Genomic DNA, 14,681 nt, shown 5'->3' with positions numbered 1-14,681 from the left:
ATAAAGAAAATTTTGCATATTTGGGAACTTAATGAGATGAATGATTTCTAGTGTGTTTTTTTTATGGGAGTACATATGTAATCTAGGCCCTAATCTAAGCCCTAATAAGAAATACAATTACAATTTGGATACTTTGGTTTCCATCATCAGTGAATGTCATCTACTATTATAATTATTTGCGATTGATTTAACAGTATGGACAACGAAAGTCTCCTACCTGTAATGTTAGTTTTTGAACAACAACAAAAAGTAGAAGGAATTAGTAGAAAATAAGTGGCATATTTGACATTAGCTCAGGTACAACAATGGCACTCTATGTTCCATTATACTTAAGGTATTTTTAATCTATTTGTGAGATGAGATTTGATGCAGAGGATGTAGAGGAATATGTCTAGGCTTTTCTAGAACTATTTGAGCTTGTGTGGGCATGTAGTTGAAAGTAATTGATACTACCATAATCTAGAAATAATATGCATGATCCATAGTTCTTCTTCATACAAGAACTATACATATTTTGTTACAAAACATTCAAATAAGTAGAGTGACAACAAACACAACACACCAGCCTCGATCCCACCTAATGCAAGACCCTAGTGCTATTGTTGAAGCCTCTGCCTCTGTGACTACTGGCACTATATCAACTAACGAATCATAGCTATTGGTGTTGCAATGAAGACTTGAAAATCAATCATGACATGCAAGAATGAAGAGGTGATAATGCCACTACCATGGTGCTATTAGTGAAGCCTCCCCCTCTGTGACTAATGGCACTACTTCTGCCTCTTTTATTACATGAGATATAGATATTATTGCTAGAACCAAGGCTTGAAAATGAGTCACGGATTACAACAATGGAGTTTGAGTCTCTTGCAATGAGTCACAAACTGAGGAGTGGAAGTTATAAAATTTATACACTTGAATCTCCAAATTCAACCCTGCCATCGACTTGAAAACAAGGAAATCAAGCCAATTGCAACCAAATCCAACCTCCCAAACCACATATTGGGGCCATTACAAGCAAATTAACCTCCCAAACTAGGTGAATCTGGCTTTGCATGGTTTATCCGCCTTTTCTTTTATGGCTAAAATGTAATAAATAATTATTTTTTAAACAAATGTTTGGCTAACTATAGAAAATGGGTGTATTATAAAAAAATTGCCTCTCCAAAATACAAAACCCCTTAAATTTCACCCTTGGGCTAAGATTCACCCCTAAAATTTTCTATGGTTTTGTCTATACATAGCACCTAGGCAACGTCTGCTAGTTGTCGTGATGAGGCATCAAGTTCATCCTAATGTTGTCATCGACATCTCTTTAGCTAGGATTCAATGACAAATCACTTCGATTCAATTCCTCTTGAAGTGAGGAATAAAAGTATTTACTTAGAGGCAAAGGAGTTTGGGGACCGTTTATATTTTTTTGACTTTGAGATTAGTGGCAACCACCTTAGGTCGATTCCTGACCCAAGAAAATTCAAAAAAAGGAGGCCCCACTTCCTTCATTCGTTGTTTATGCATCGTTAGTTAGAAATATTGCTCCATATGGTCATTCGCGACAAGCAAGTCAAAAATTACAAGTTATTTGTGGGGCAAGAGGAAATCAAGAGAATTCTCCAAGATATTCACTACAATTTGGATAATATCGTGGCTAAGTTAACAAGGGTAGAGTGTTTCCTGGTGTTTGACTCATATACTAAGTATGCTGTGCAAATTGAAGTATCAACAATCATTAATGTTCTAGTGGGGATTTTTCCCCAAGACAACTCTACTCCACTCTCTCTAGTCATCATTTCAAATTAACAAATTTTCTTGGATATTGCTTCTTTTTGTAGCTGGTTATTATTGGTTTTTTGTTCTTTTTTCATAAAGGGTTAATGGCATGCCACTTTCAAACACTAGGTATTATTTTTTGTATGGTTTTACTCATAGTAAAATGGATGCGCTATCACTATAAATTGGTAGTTGGTGTAGTATTGCTCATAATGTTTTATCCAAGTCCTATCTTTCTAGTTCTGACTTCTGGAAGTTTTGTAAAATTCTTTGGGTAGTTAAATTATGGTACATTGGGACCTCACTGATAGCAATGTTGAATCTGTGGTCATCACATGTTGAAAATATGGGATCGTAGAGTACCTTTCTAATGAAAAGGAGCTACCAATGTAGTATCACTTATCATTAATGGAAATATATTTATGAAGCTTACAAAAAAAAATGTGCATAGTAGTTGCGTCTTCCTAAGTTGTTAAACTCGTCTTATAAAGATCATATTGGAACTTTATCAAGCGCACTAGGTAACACCTGAGCTACTGGATGTGATGGTCGAATGTGGATTCTACCTTTGGTAGCTGATGTGAACTTATGAAATAATCTAGGTTTTATTAATAAAGCTGATCCTTTTCATAATGACTAACTATTAACTAAGTATTTAATGATCTCTATTCAATGAAGATAACCTCATGTATTAAAAATTTATTTGAAAAGGGGATTAAAGTAGGACCTTAATAAAATTGGTGATAATTTTTTTTTTAATTAAGTCTAAAGAAATACCCCACAATGTCAAAAAATAAATTTCAAACCTGGCCCAAGGAATCAATGCCAATAACTAAAGTAAAGAAGCATAACTTTAAATATACAAAGAAGATATAACAAGACAAAAGGCCAAGAGAATAAATGTTGATAACTAGAGACAAGGATAAGCATGTTAATAAAGAATAAGTGTTGGTAACTAGGGACATAGATAAGCATGTACATAGAAATAAAGATAACCCCATGCCTAAATAAACCAATAATTAACAAAAGTGCCAATTAATAAGTGACAATAGTTAAATAACAAAAGATTAAATATCTTTACCTAAATAAGTCTCCGGCATAAGAAGATCAAGTAGATATTTCTATTTTTAGGTAGGATAAGGGGTGTTTTTGAGGTAGTGGTTTGATTATTGGATTTTAACATGTGACTTTCTAAAAATATATATATATTGTTAAGTATTAAACTTTCAAGTTGTTAAGTATCAAACTTTCAAATTGTAACTATTAAATTTGAACATAGTGAGTTTAGAAAAAGACTACATAGTATTAACTATTAAAATTACACTTAAGAGGTGGATATGACTTTAATTTATATATATATGACAAAAAAGACCTTATAACTAAGCAATCGCAGAGAGTATTGACCATTGATGAAGTGAAAACTCTCTAAGGTTTCCTATTCCTTATTAACTATTGAACATATACCCATAAGATGTAAAAGATGTAAATTGTTAGTTTGAGTGGAGTTAAATCCCAAATAAATCTCACTTTCAAACCTCATAAAAATATATTAAAAATAACAACCACTTTTAATAAAAATTAAAACTATTAAAAAAACAAAAAAAACAAAACTTCAAGTAAATAAATCTATCATAATAATAAATCATTCTTCTATCCCGTAGCTACACTAATAAATGAATCTCTTTCCTACCATAGAGATATTAACCTTAATGTAAACTAAACCTAATATAAAAAAAATAAAAACAGAAAGTATAACCTTACTCCTCACATAAAACAAAAACATGCAAACTCCCTTGCCCTCCACTAGAAAACGCGTGTTCGTAAACAATAAACCCTAAAATAATAGGGAAGAGATTCGACCTCAAATTTCTACGCTTCACTCTTCTATTAGAAGTACCAAAAACATCAATTTCATGGAGAACCTCGTTCAAATGTCCAAAGTTCGAAGTTCAATATATAGTGAAATAATTTCTTTCGTTAAACGATATTTTATAGTATTTGTGGTCGAAGTTTTATCTCAAACCACTCATCATTTTATTTTATTTTAAATGTAGATTTTGGAATAAGCGCAAACTTTGTAATTTGAGTTGTTTAATTATTTGTTATATGTTTTGGGAGAATCTGGTGAAATAAGTTTTTGGTCGGTTGTAATTTTTGTTATTTAAAATATTCAGTATGTGGAAAATATTTTTTTAATATTTATTTGTCAAGAGTCTATTAATCAAATTTGTGATTACAATAAAATAATACAAAATTTTAAATGAATATAATTAAAAAAATATGTCCAATAAATTTCAAAACAAATAACAAATAAATAATAATTTTGAAATATTCTTGAATCAAATCATTCAATTCACATTTCATAAAATTTAAAAATATGTAGTTAAATTGAAAAACTTTGAAGATGTTGAGAATACATGAATTGGATTGTAGATTCCTGTAAGGAGAGATCAAACATTAATCCCTTTCTTTAGGGAAATTTACTAGAATTTGTGAACAAAAGGATCGCACTTCAACAAATTTTAGAAATATGTAATTAAATTGAAAAACTTTGAAGATATTGAGGATATGTTGAATACATATTTATGTTACTAGAGGTTGAACATTGGCCCCTCTCTTGACCATCACATTTCGAGATATTCTCAATGTATGCAATCCACAAAGGTACCTATAATAATGCCCCTTGAATGACCCTATCAACCTAAGACAATAATATTCAATGATTGGAATCAATTTTTTTGTGTGTGTGTGTGAGAGAGAGAGAGAGAGATCACATGAATGGTCTCAGTCAATTATTGATACCTGATAAAGATGCACTCATGTATGGACCATCTAATCAGTGAACCATGACTACGAGATTATGATCGTCTCTCGGAGGATAGCAATGTAACCATAAAACTTCATTCATGTGAGTCACGATGTTCATGGAGTGTCAAGTAATTGATCCATTGAGAAACCTCAATACAATTTTCATAAAAGCTCCAAAGGTATTGCAAATCTGATGGAATCTCATGGTGGGCAGCTAGGTTGCCTAACTCATAATGGTCACATCTAATGAAGAAGGAAACATCTAGTCCTATGAAACTTATATCAAGAAAGCCAATATCTAAATAATGTATTTAGTTTTCCCTATTGGGAAACTCATAAGAAAAAAACATGTTCTAAAGTATGTCTTTGTAATCTCTTTGAAAGGCTATCAAGCCTTATGATAATAGAAGTGAATGTTACATCCTTTTATCTTATCTTGTTTGATTGTGTTTGATTGATTAATTTTGAGTATAGCTTTGTAAAATACAGTTGAGAAGTGAGGATTAGAGAGCCTCAGCTCCCATCAATTGTAGATCAATTGGTATCTAAGCAAGTCGCTACTTCGGGCCTCATCTATTTTTTTTTTTTAATGGTCATTTATTTAATGCCTCTTATTTTTCCAACTACTGCAAGTTCTTATTTTCCAACCATTCTACATTCACTTTATTTCTTAATATTTATCTTTATCTTCACACATTCCCTAAATATGATATCTCGGTTCCTCTACCTCATCAGAATATCTACAACACCCATGGCCACATTTTTTGTAAGTCTGCAATTGATTTATAGTTTAGGTATATGTCTGGTGTGACCTCGCTCTGTATCGTACCCAGAATCCATGAGTTTTTATATCAGTAGCATTTGGAGTTGGTTCCCTTTGGAGACATTCCCTCCCACCTCGCTTTAATAGGCACCTACTTCCCATTTATCAATTTCAACGTAGTAGCATCCTACTTGAGTTCGTTTGGAGGCATGCCCTACCACCCCAAGCTATGGAGGCCCCTATTATTTCATCAATAATCAACATCACATCACATCAACTTCAGCAACAACTAACTTGGGTTCATTGGAGATGTTCCCTCCCACCCTAGGCTAAGTAGGCACCTGCTACTTCATCAACAATGAACATCACATCACATCAACTCTAGCAGTGTTCAAAAATAATTTTAGCCATGGATTCACACTTAAACCGGGTGGTAGAAAGCAGGGGACACTTTCCATCTAAACTAGGAGGAATTGGTGAGCGAGACTACCTGGCTCATAATGGTAACATCTAATAAAGAAAGAGTCTTAGGAAAAATTTATCAAGAAAGACAATATCCAAATAATGTATTTATATTTTCCTATTTGGCAACTTATAAGAAAGAAAACATGTTCTAAAATATGTATTTGTAATCTCTTTAAAGGCTATCAAGCCTCATGATAATAGAAGTGAATGTTACTCCTTCTATCTTATCTTGTGTGATTGTGTTTGATTAATTAATTTTGAGTAGAGTTTTTTAAAATATAGTTGAGAGGTGAGGCTTAGAGAGCCTCACATCCCATCAATTGTAGATCAATTGGTATGAGAGCAAGACGCTCCTTGGGGCCTAATCTTTTTTTTTTTTTTTTAAATTCTCATTTATTTAATTCCTCTTTTTTTTCCACCCATAACAAGTTCTTATTTTCTAGTCATTCTACATTCACTTTCTTTCTTAATATTTATCCTTTCCTTCACACATTCCCTAGATACGATGTTTGAGTTCCTCTGCCACATCACAACATCTACAACACCCATGTCCACTTTTGTTACAAGTCTGCAATGGATTTATAGTTCAGGTATATCTCTGGTGTGGCCTGGTTCTGTACCACATCCAAAATCCATGATTTTTTATATCAAGAGTAGCATTCAGAGCTGATTCCTTTTGGAGACGTGCCCTCCCGCCTTGCTTTAGTAGGCACCTTATTCACATTCATGAGATTCCACACAGTAGCATTCGACTTGAGTTCATTTGGAGACGTGCCCTTCCACCCCAAGCTATGTGGGCACCTACTATTTCATCAACAAGCAACGTCACATCACATCAACTCTAGTAACAACTGGCTTGGGTTCATTGGAGACGTGCCCTCCCACCCTAGGCTATGTAGGCACCTGATACTTCATCGACAGTGAACATCACATCAAGTCAACACCAGCAGCATTCAAAAATCATTTCAGTCATGGCTTCACACTTAAACTAGCAGGCGAAAAGCAGGGGACGCTTTCCATCTAAACTTGGAGGAATTGGGAAGCCAGGTTGCCTGGCTCATAATGGTAAACATATAATGAGTTAGGAAACATGTAGTCCTAGGAAACTTTTATCAAAAAAGGAAATATCTATATAATGTATTTAGCTTTTCCTATTTAGCAACTCATAAGAAAGCAAACATGTTCTAAAACATGTATTTGTAATCTCTTTAAAAGGCTATCAAGCTTTATGATAATAGAAGTAAATGTTACATTATCCTATCTTATCTTGTGTTATTGTGTTTGATTCATTAATTTTGAGCAAAGTTTTCTGCTATCTTATCCTGTGTGATTGTGTTTTATTCATTAATTATGAGCAAAATTTTTGTAAAATATAGAGCCGCATCTCCCATCAAATGAGAATCACATGATCCATCCTTTCATGGACTTATTCACACCATATCCCATTAATTTATTGTCATGTCCTCAATCTATGTCTATAGTCAATTTTAAAAATGCTTTGGAATTTATTATTTAGGTGAACCTATATCTATGATAAATTTTAAAAATACTCTCAAAAATATCAATTACTTGACTCTCACTAAAAAATTACTTGAATCCATGTCAACCCTAATATATTGCTTTGCTGCTTCCAGAAACCAGAACTAATAATATATATTTGTGAATGCTTTCTATTGAAACTGCAATTTTAAATTCTCTAAAAATGTTTAGAGAGCACCCATGAAGCCACTTGCGAGGAATACGTAAATAAAGCCAAAACGATACGTACAATCCAATCCTCCACACAATCTTGTCAGGTAGTCCTTGTAATAACCCTGGCTTTCGCTGTGCTCTTCACAAATAATTCACTTACGTGTCTTCTCGGCTCTTTGCCAGCCATTTAAGTTTGTCATTTACTTGAGATTTAGCAAGAGTGCAGAAACCGACAAAATGTTGCAGGATCCACTGTTCTCTAGAAGTATTCTACTGGTGCAGGTGGGTATAAGGCTATAATTCATTGAAAATTCCTTTATAAATCAACTGGGGACAATGGGGATCGTCAAATAAATCAACCCTTTCCATTTCTATGCTGATATTAACTGGTGTTTGTATATCGCAGTCTAACTATGAGAATGAAGAACCAAATGATGGCCATGAATTCTCTTCCTCTGTATGAAAAATTTGTAGAGAAACCCAAACGATATCGAGTTTATGCTTGCCTTCACTTGCTGCTTATGCTATCCTTCCTGGGCTATCGTGTATTGAATCCCCTTGATGAATCTTATAACATTTGGATTGTAGCTTTTGCCTGTGAGATTTGGTTTGCATTCCAGTGGATTCTTGAATGGAACATGAGATGGCTGTTTGTTGACTATAAAACATACCCAGAGAGGCTTGTACAAAGGTGAATAGCATAAGAAAGATACATTAAATAGGGCAATTTTATGTAGATTTCAGATTCCGAGAATATTTTGAGAGAATTTCTGCTGTTTAAGAGAAAAATTATTTTGTTTAAACAATATAAATAAAGTACATGTCTTTGTCTTTTTTTCAATTGTTTCAAATATGGTAGTTTCAGTTTGATATGGATCGTTTACCTGTCTTTTTTCTTTTATGTTTTAGATATAGTGGAGAATCTGCTTCAAAGCTTCCTCCTGTAGACATAATTATCACCACAGCAGATCCTTTCAAGGAGCCTCCTATAATCACTGCCAACACCGTTCTTTCAGTACTTGCAATTGATTATCCAGTCCAAAAATTTGCATGTTATATCTCAGACGACGGTGCTTCTACCATCATGTTCTACTCTATGGTAGAAACAATAAGATTTGCCAAAAGATGGGTACCGTTCTGCAGAAAGTTCGAAATAGAGACAAGGGCGCCATTTATGTATTTTTACAGACAAAATCCCCATAATAGCAATAAATCTGATCCGAAATTTCTCAAAGAATGGCAAGAGATGAAGGTATTCTTAGATTTCCATGTTTTAATTTTAACTTGATTGCAGATTTAGTGAATATTATATTCTGAAATTTAGATTGCAGATTTAGTGAATATTCTGAAATTTATATGAAAGGGAAGGGAAAGATAATTTATCAATTAATTTGAGTAACTTGATTGCAGATTTAGTGAATATTCTGAAATTTAGATTGCAGATTTAGTGAATATTCTGAAATTTATATGAAAGGGAAGGGAAAGATAATTTATCAATTAATTTGAATAACTTGATTGCAGATTTAGTGAATATTTTGAAATTTATAAGAAAAGAATGAAAAATTAATTGATCAATTAATTTGAGTGGTTTTCTGTTTGTCATTTTTTTATTTTTTTATTTTATTATTATTTATTATTTATTATTTTTTTAAATTAATTTTGTTTAAGTGAGATTTGAACATGAGGATGAGAATTGAACATTTAATAGTTTAGATATATAATATCTTTTTCCCAATTGTCCTATCACCTTCAAATTTCATATAAAATCCTGAACTTCTAATAATGTGAATATACCATATATTCTAACATTTTTTTGCCAAGGCCTTCTGGTTACATTATATATGTCACATTTCCAAATCTATAATAGAAATAAAAATAGATTTTTTTGTTTTATATTAAAAATTTATAATTTATTCATTTATTTTTAATATCAATTTTGAATTTTGTAAGGATGAATATGAGGATCTGAAGCGGAGGATTGTGAAAGCATCTGCGACGGGAGAAGTCCCATTAGATTCCATATCTCATGATGGTGTCGATGGTTTTGCCCATAGAAGTTCAGACATCCGCAACCACTCGAGTGTAGTCAAGGTGATGACATTTAACACTCCATAGCTGTTAACATTTTTTTAAATTTAAGGTCCACTTTAAAGATCTATATTTTTGGGATTATATAGATTTTTAATTAGGGAAAAGTTATTTAAGTTTATTTTTTTTATTCAAGTTAGCCGAGGCTCAATTTAATTTTTCTAATTGTATAGCCCAATATGATGTGTACGAGTGTCTGTCCATCATCAAAGTTGAAATTTTGCTTATGTCTATTATTTTTTTTTTATAAAATCTAAAAAAAAAAAATTATACAAAACATTTAAATAATGTGAGTTCATAAAAAAAATTGGGTGAAGAAATTGGATCTTTCTGGGCTCATCTTAGATCCGTATTTAAGATAGATAGATATTGGTACCGTAAAATTTATTGAATTATATATGTGTTTGGACTGAAAGGTAAAGAGATGTTGTACTTTTTGTCTTATCCTGTACATAATAGTCAATATACATGGGCACTTTTGGGCTCTAAATTTTGAATATAATATTTTAAAATGTAATATTTTTATTTTAAAAGACAATATAATATTCTTTAATATATTATTTTTTAGTTTTTGTTATAAAATTGTCTTTTTTTTAATTCACTTAAAATAAAATAAAAATAAAAATAACCCTAAGTGAATTATTTTAATTGATCAACATAAAATAAAATTAATAAAAAAATAATGTTAAAATAAAAATAATTTCATGGTATTGACCCATTGTATGAGAACCCATGATATTGACTCATGATATTCATGTGGAATATAACTTATTTAAAAAAGGAAAGTAAATCATCCTAGATCCAATTAATTACTTTGTAGATTCAAACAATATCTAAAATTGCATAGACAAGATGGAAATCATTGATCATATAGATAAATATATAGCCTCATAAATATCTTATTTTCATTTTTATTTTCTTTTCTATAAAATAAATAGATATTAAAATTAATTAAGAAATAAATTTATAAAATATTTTAAAATTTAATAGACAAAAAAGGAAAAAAATCAATTCTATGAAGTTAGTATTATAAATCTTAAAATATTCTGGAAATTTATAGTTAAATTAAACATTTTTTATTAGTATTTTTCTTATAATTCTAAATTTAAATAAATTGTTGTTTCTCTCTTTGATCAACATTCTCATCATTCTCATGAAATAATATGTATGGACAGATTATTTATGAAAACAGTGGAGATGAACGAGATATTCTGCCTCATGTAGTGTATGTTGCTCGAGAAAAACACCCCAAAGTTGATCACCATTACAAAGCTGGTGCAATGAATGTTATGGTAATTCTATTTCAAACAAATTTGTGATTTACCACTCAAGAACAGTGACCTTAATTATTATTTTCTGTGAAATAAATAAGGAATAAAATTGATATAAATCTAGTGCAATATTATTGGATTCAATATATTTTGAAATAAATCTATTCTTATAATGGCATTGATATTTCTTTCAGGCAAGAGTATCCGGAGTGATGACAAACTCACCTTTCATACTCAATCTTGACTGCGATATGTTTGTGAACAACTCCAAGGTCATTCAACATGCTATGTGCTTTTTTCTGGATTGTAAGTCTGAAAGAGACTGCGGCTTTGTTCAGTTTCCACAGTTATTCTATAGAAGCATCAAGGATGATCCCTTTGGAAGCCAGATGAAAATATTTCTGAGCGTAAGTATGAGTTCATCCATAGTTTTATGTTTCTGTTTATAGGCCATTAAATGATGCTAGGTAAGGTGGGTATAAATAATATGCCGGATTAATTCATATATATATATAAACTATCTTATATTATCTCCTAAAAATTTTCTTCAAAAAACTGTCTTGCAAAATTATTTGCGTCTAACAGATTTTGCCTCTCCCCACATGTCATGAATCTGAACTTAAATGAACCCAGGCTGCTAGCAATCCTACTATCATAGCATTTTATCTTTGATCAAGATGGTATACTAAAGATGGGTATTCTATACACAGACACTAGCCAGAGGGATGAATGGACTCCAAGGTGCCATCTATTGTGGAACAGGCTGCTTCCATCGAAGAAAAGCGTTATATGGAGTACCCCCAGCTGCAGACCAATATAACAACAAAGATGTACGACAAGTTCATAACCATGCAAAAGGTGAGGATTCTTAGCCTGGTTAGCCTATGTCACTTGCAACGTTGAGCCTTCTGTTTCAATTACTACCTAGCCTCTAGACATCTTTTGTATTAATATCAGAAGAACAGTGTTTAATGGACCTCTTTATGCTTCAGTCAGTCCTGAAATTGAAATGAAAGCTTAGCCCCTGTTATTGATTATAATACAATATTGCTAGATAATAATATAAATTCATCTGGTTTTTGGACAGTGTTTCATGATCTGAAAGCATCTTCCTGGTCTTTGAAGGGTCTTTCAAGTATATTTGGACCATCTTCTGCCCTTTCAGCATCTGCTCAGACAGTTATGAGAGGTACCCAATACAGCGTCCCTTCTCCTTCGTCGGCTATAGATGAGACTTTGAATGTTGCTAGCTGCCGCTATGAGTCCAACACTGCCTGGGGCAAAGAGGTAGGCCATATACCTTCCTTGATATAACAGGTAAGAATACAAAGATGCAAAACTCTCACAGAAATGTGGCCACCCCAAGCTGTAAAACACCTCTCACTGTTATAACTTTGCAGCTTATATTGCATATATCTAATGTACCATTCGGATTCAATGTAAATAAGAGTTTTATGATCACGCAAAGCCCAGCCCCAGCATCAGCTTTGGTTGTTCCATGTACATGACAATTACAAGGGATTGGTGTCTGCTAATATAATGATGAATTAGTTGTTCAGTGAGTATGCTTGATTGTTTAGCCTTTCCTTCCTTTCAGATGGAATGTATTGCATTTGTCCCTCTGTATACAATGACAAATTGATGTCTACATAATGGTGATTTGATGAATTAGTTATGTGTTGAGTATGTTTGTTTTGTTTATACTTCCTTTCCCTTCATGTGGAATGTATTGTGACTGCATTTTATATACCTGTGTACAAAATATAATGGTTAGTATGCTTGATTGTTTAGCCTCCTTTCATGTGGAAAGTATGACAGATGTCCCTCTGCTTAATTAGAAAGGTTAATGTTGTCTACATAATGGTGAATTTGTTATGTGGTGAATATACTTGATCGTTTAGCCTTCCATGTGGTAGGTATTGTGCGTGCATTGTGTATTTCTGTGTATTTTATATACAGTCAGATATGGGATATTTCAATAGCTTTTATGACTATGAAATCTCCCCTTCTCTAATTTTGATGTCTTCTTCTTGAATTTCATATCTTGCACAAATACTGTATAAACAAATTGCAGTAGACAAACAGCTGGTTTCTGTACTGTCCTTTGCAGGTGGGATGGATGTATGGATCCACAGTTGAGGATGTTATGACTGGGTTCAAAATCCATTGTCTGGGTTGGCATTCTGTATTCTGCATACCTGAACAGCCAACCTTCCTGGGAACTGCACCGTCAAATAGTCCAGACAGTCTTGTGCAAATGAGGAGATGGGTTACTGGGCTGCTTGAAATATTCTTAAGCAAATTATGCCCCTTTCTGGGTTTTGACAGAAACATCATGGTACGCCAGAGGATGGTGTATGCTTGTTTCACTCTATGGGGAATCTTGTCAGTGGCAACGTTCTTTTATGCAATATTGCCAGCTTTATGTCTTTTAAGTGGAAAACCATTCTTGCCCGGGGTAAGCCCAGTGAATTCAACTAACTAAGCATTCATGCATTATATAGCTTCATCATTTTGTTAATTTACTTGATCCTGAGTTTCTTGAATTCTTTATATTGCAGATTTCGAACCCTGCCTTCGCAATTGCAGTTGCACTGTTCGTTTCAATATATGGCTTTAAGCTGTTCGAATTTCTTTGCATTGGCGGTTCTATTAGAGAATGGTGGAATAACCAAAGGATGTGGCTGATCCAGAGTTTATCTCCATCTTTACTGGCCACGTTCGACGTTTTGATGAAGTTACTAAGGGTTTCTGAGACAGCCTTTGTAGTGACCCCCAAGGGAACTGGTGACGAGGATGATTGTTGTGAGAGTGACTTCACATTTGATTCATCTTCATTATTCATTATGCCAACCACAGTGTTATTTATAAACTTGGCAGCCATTGTTTCTGGATCTGTAATTTTTGTGTCAGGCAGATATCATATATTTAGAGACAAGCTATTTGCAGAGTACTTTTGCAGTATATGGGTGGTGATAAATCTGTGGCCATTTGTCAAGGGATTAGTGAGAAAAGGGAAGCGTGGCATCCCTTGGAACGTAGTTATGAAATCAGCTGCATTGGCGCTGATTTTGGGCGGTAGTGCTTGGAGACAGAACTAACTGTATTTGAAGTGTATTCTGATTATTTGAAGAATGGACAAAATCTTATGAAAGCTACTGGGAAAATCAAGCATTGAACAAAACAGTTGGCTATACTTCCCACGAAATCGATTATGTACACTTGCTTATTGGGCATGTTCAAGCATGTCTGGCATCTGGACAATTCTGTACATGGAAAAGAAGTGAAAGAAAGTGTAAACCTTCGGTTTTTCAGTTATTTTGGAGCAATGAAAAAATTCAGAACATCCTAGCATACAAAACTATGAGCTGTGGACCTTTATGGGGGTCTTCCATGCCACATAGAGGTGACACTGGATTAAATTTGGGTTCTTATCCATGTTTTGAATTTTGGTAATTTGCCATCTATTCCACGACAAAACCAAAAACTTCAATTTCCAAAAATTTGTCATCGTAATGGAAGAGCGATCTGAATTAGCTTTCAATAAAGTAGATTTCTCTAATATTCTCACACATCTTTAGTGTTATTATTTAGCTGTTGGGAAGGAAGTAAGATCAATTGCATAAACTTATTTTTTGGTTTTAATTGAGTATTCTCTCTATTGACCGTTTCTTTTATCAACATTAATATTAATATTAATTTATTTTATACGAATGAAATGGTTGATAATATATTTTACAGGGTTAAAAAGGATTACATTATAATTTTGGATAGTAATAATATAATCTTTATAAAATAGTGATCAAATTTTATAATATAATCTT

At 32.8% G+C, this 14,681-nt stretch overlaps 1 protein-coding gene across 1 annotated transcript; it reads left to right on the top strand.

The window, feature by feature from the left end:
• Positions 1 to 7,807: 7,807 nt before the first annotated feature.
• Positions 7,808 to 14,292, top strand: LOC149211990 (cellulose synthase-like protein H1). The gene is made up of 9 exons (XM_089391642.1): positions 7,808 to 8,189; positions 8,408 to 8,750; positions 9,449 to 9,589; positions 10,762 to 10,878; positions 11,052 to 11,264; positions 11,568 to 11,715; positions 11,945 to 12,144; positions 12,968 to 13,315; positions 13,419 to 14,292. Exons 1-9 carry the CDS (start codon positions 7,912 to 7,914, stop codon positions 13,956 to 13,958), a joined length of 2,328 nt encoding a protein of 775 aa, XP_089247768.1. The 5' UTR covers positions 7,808 to 7,911; the 3' UTR covers positions 13,959 to 14,292.
• Positions 14,293 to 14,681: the final 389 nt, after the last annotated feature.

Source organism: Pinus tabuliformis, chromosome 1_1, assembly GCF_031772625.1.
Source record: "Pinus tabuliformis cultivar Carrire ecotype Pingquan chromosome 1_1, CPIR1, whole genome shotgun sequence".
NCBI classification, from domain to species: Eukaryota; Viridiplantae; Streptophyta; class Pinopsida; order Pinales; family Pinaceae; genus Pinus; species Pinus tabuliformis.
This window is presented reverse-complemented; position numbering and strand designations above follow the sequence as displayed.

Bases quoted from the DNA above. Each gene is read 5' to 3' on its own strand.
- LOC149211990 (XM_089391642.1), top strand. From the start codon at position 7,912: ATGAGAATGAAGAACCAAATGATGGCCATGAATTCTCTTCCTCTGTAT. The intron at 9,590-10,761 runs GTGATGACATTT...ATGTATGGACAG, and splicing joins ACCACTCGAGTGTAGTCAAG to ATTATTTATGAAAACAGTGG. The intron at 11,716-11,944 runs GTGAGGATTCTT...GTTTTTGGACAG, and splicing joins AGTTCATAACCATGCAAAAG to TGTTTCATGATCTGAAAGCA.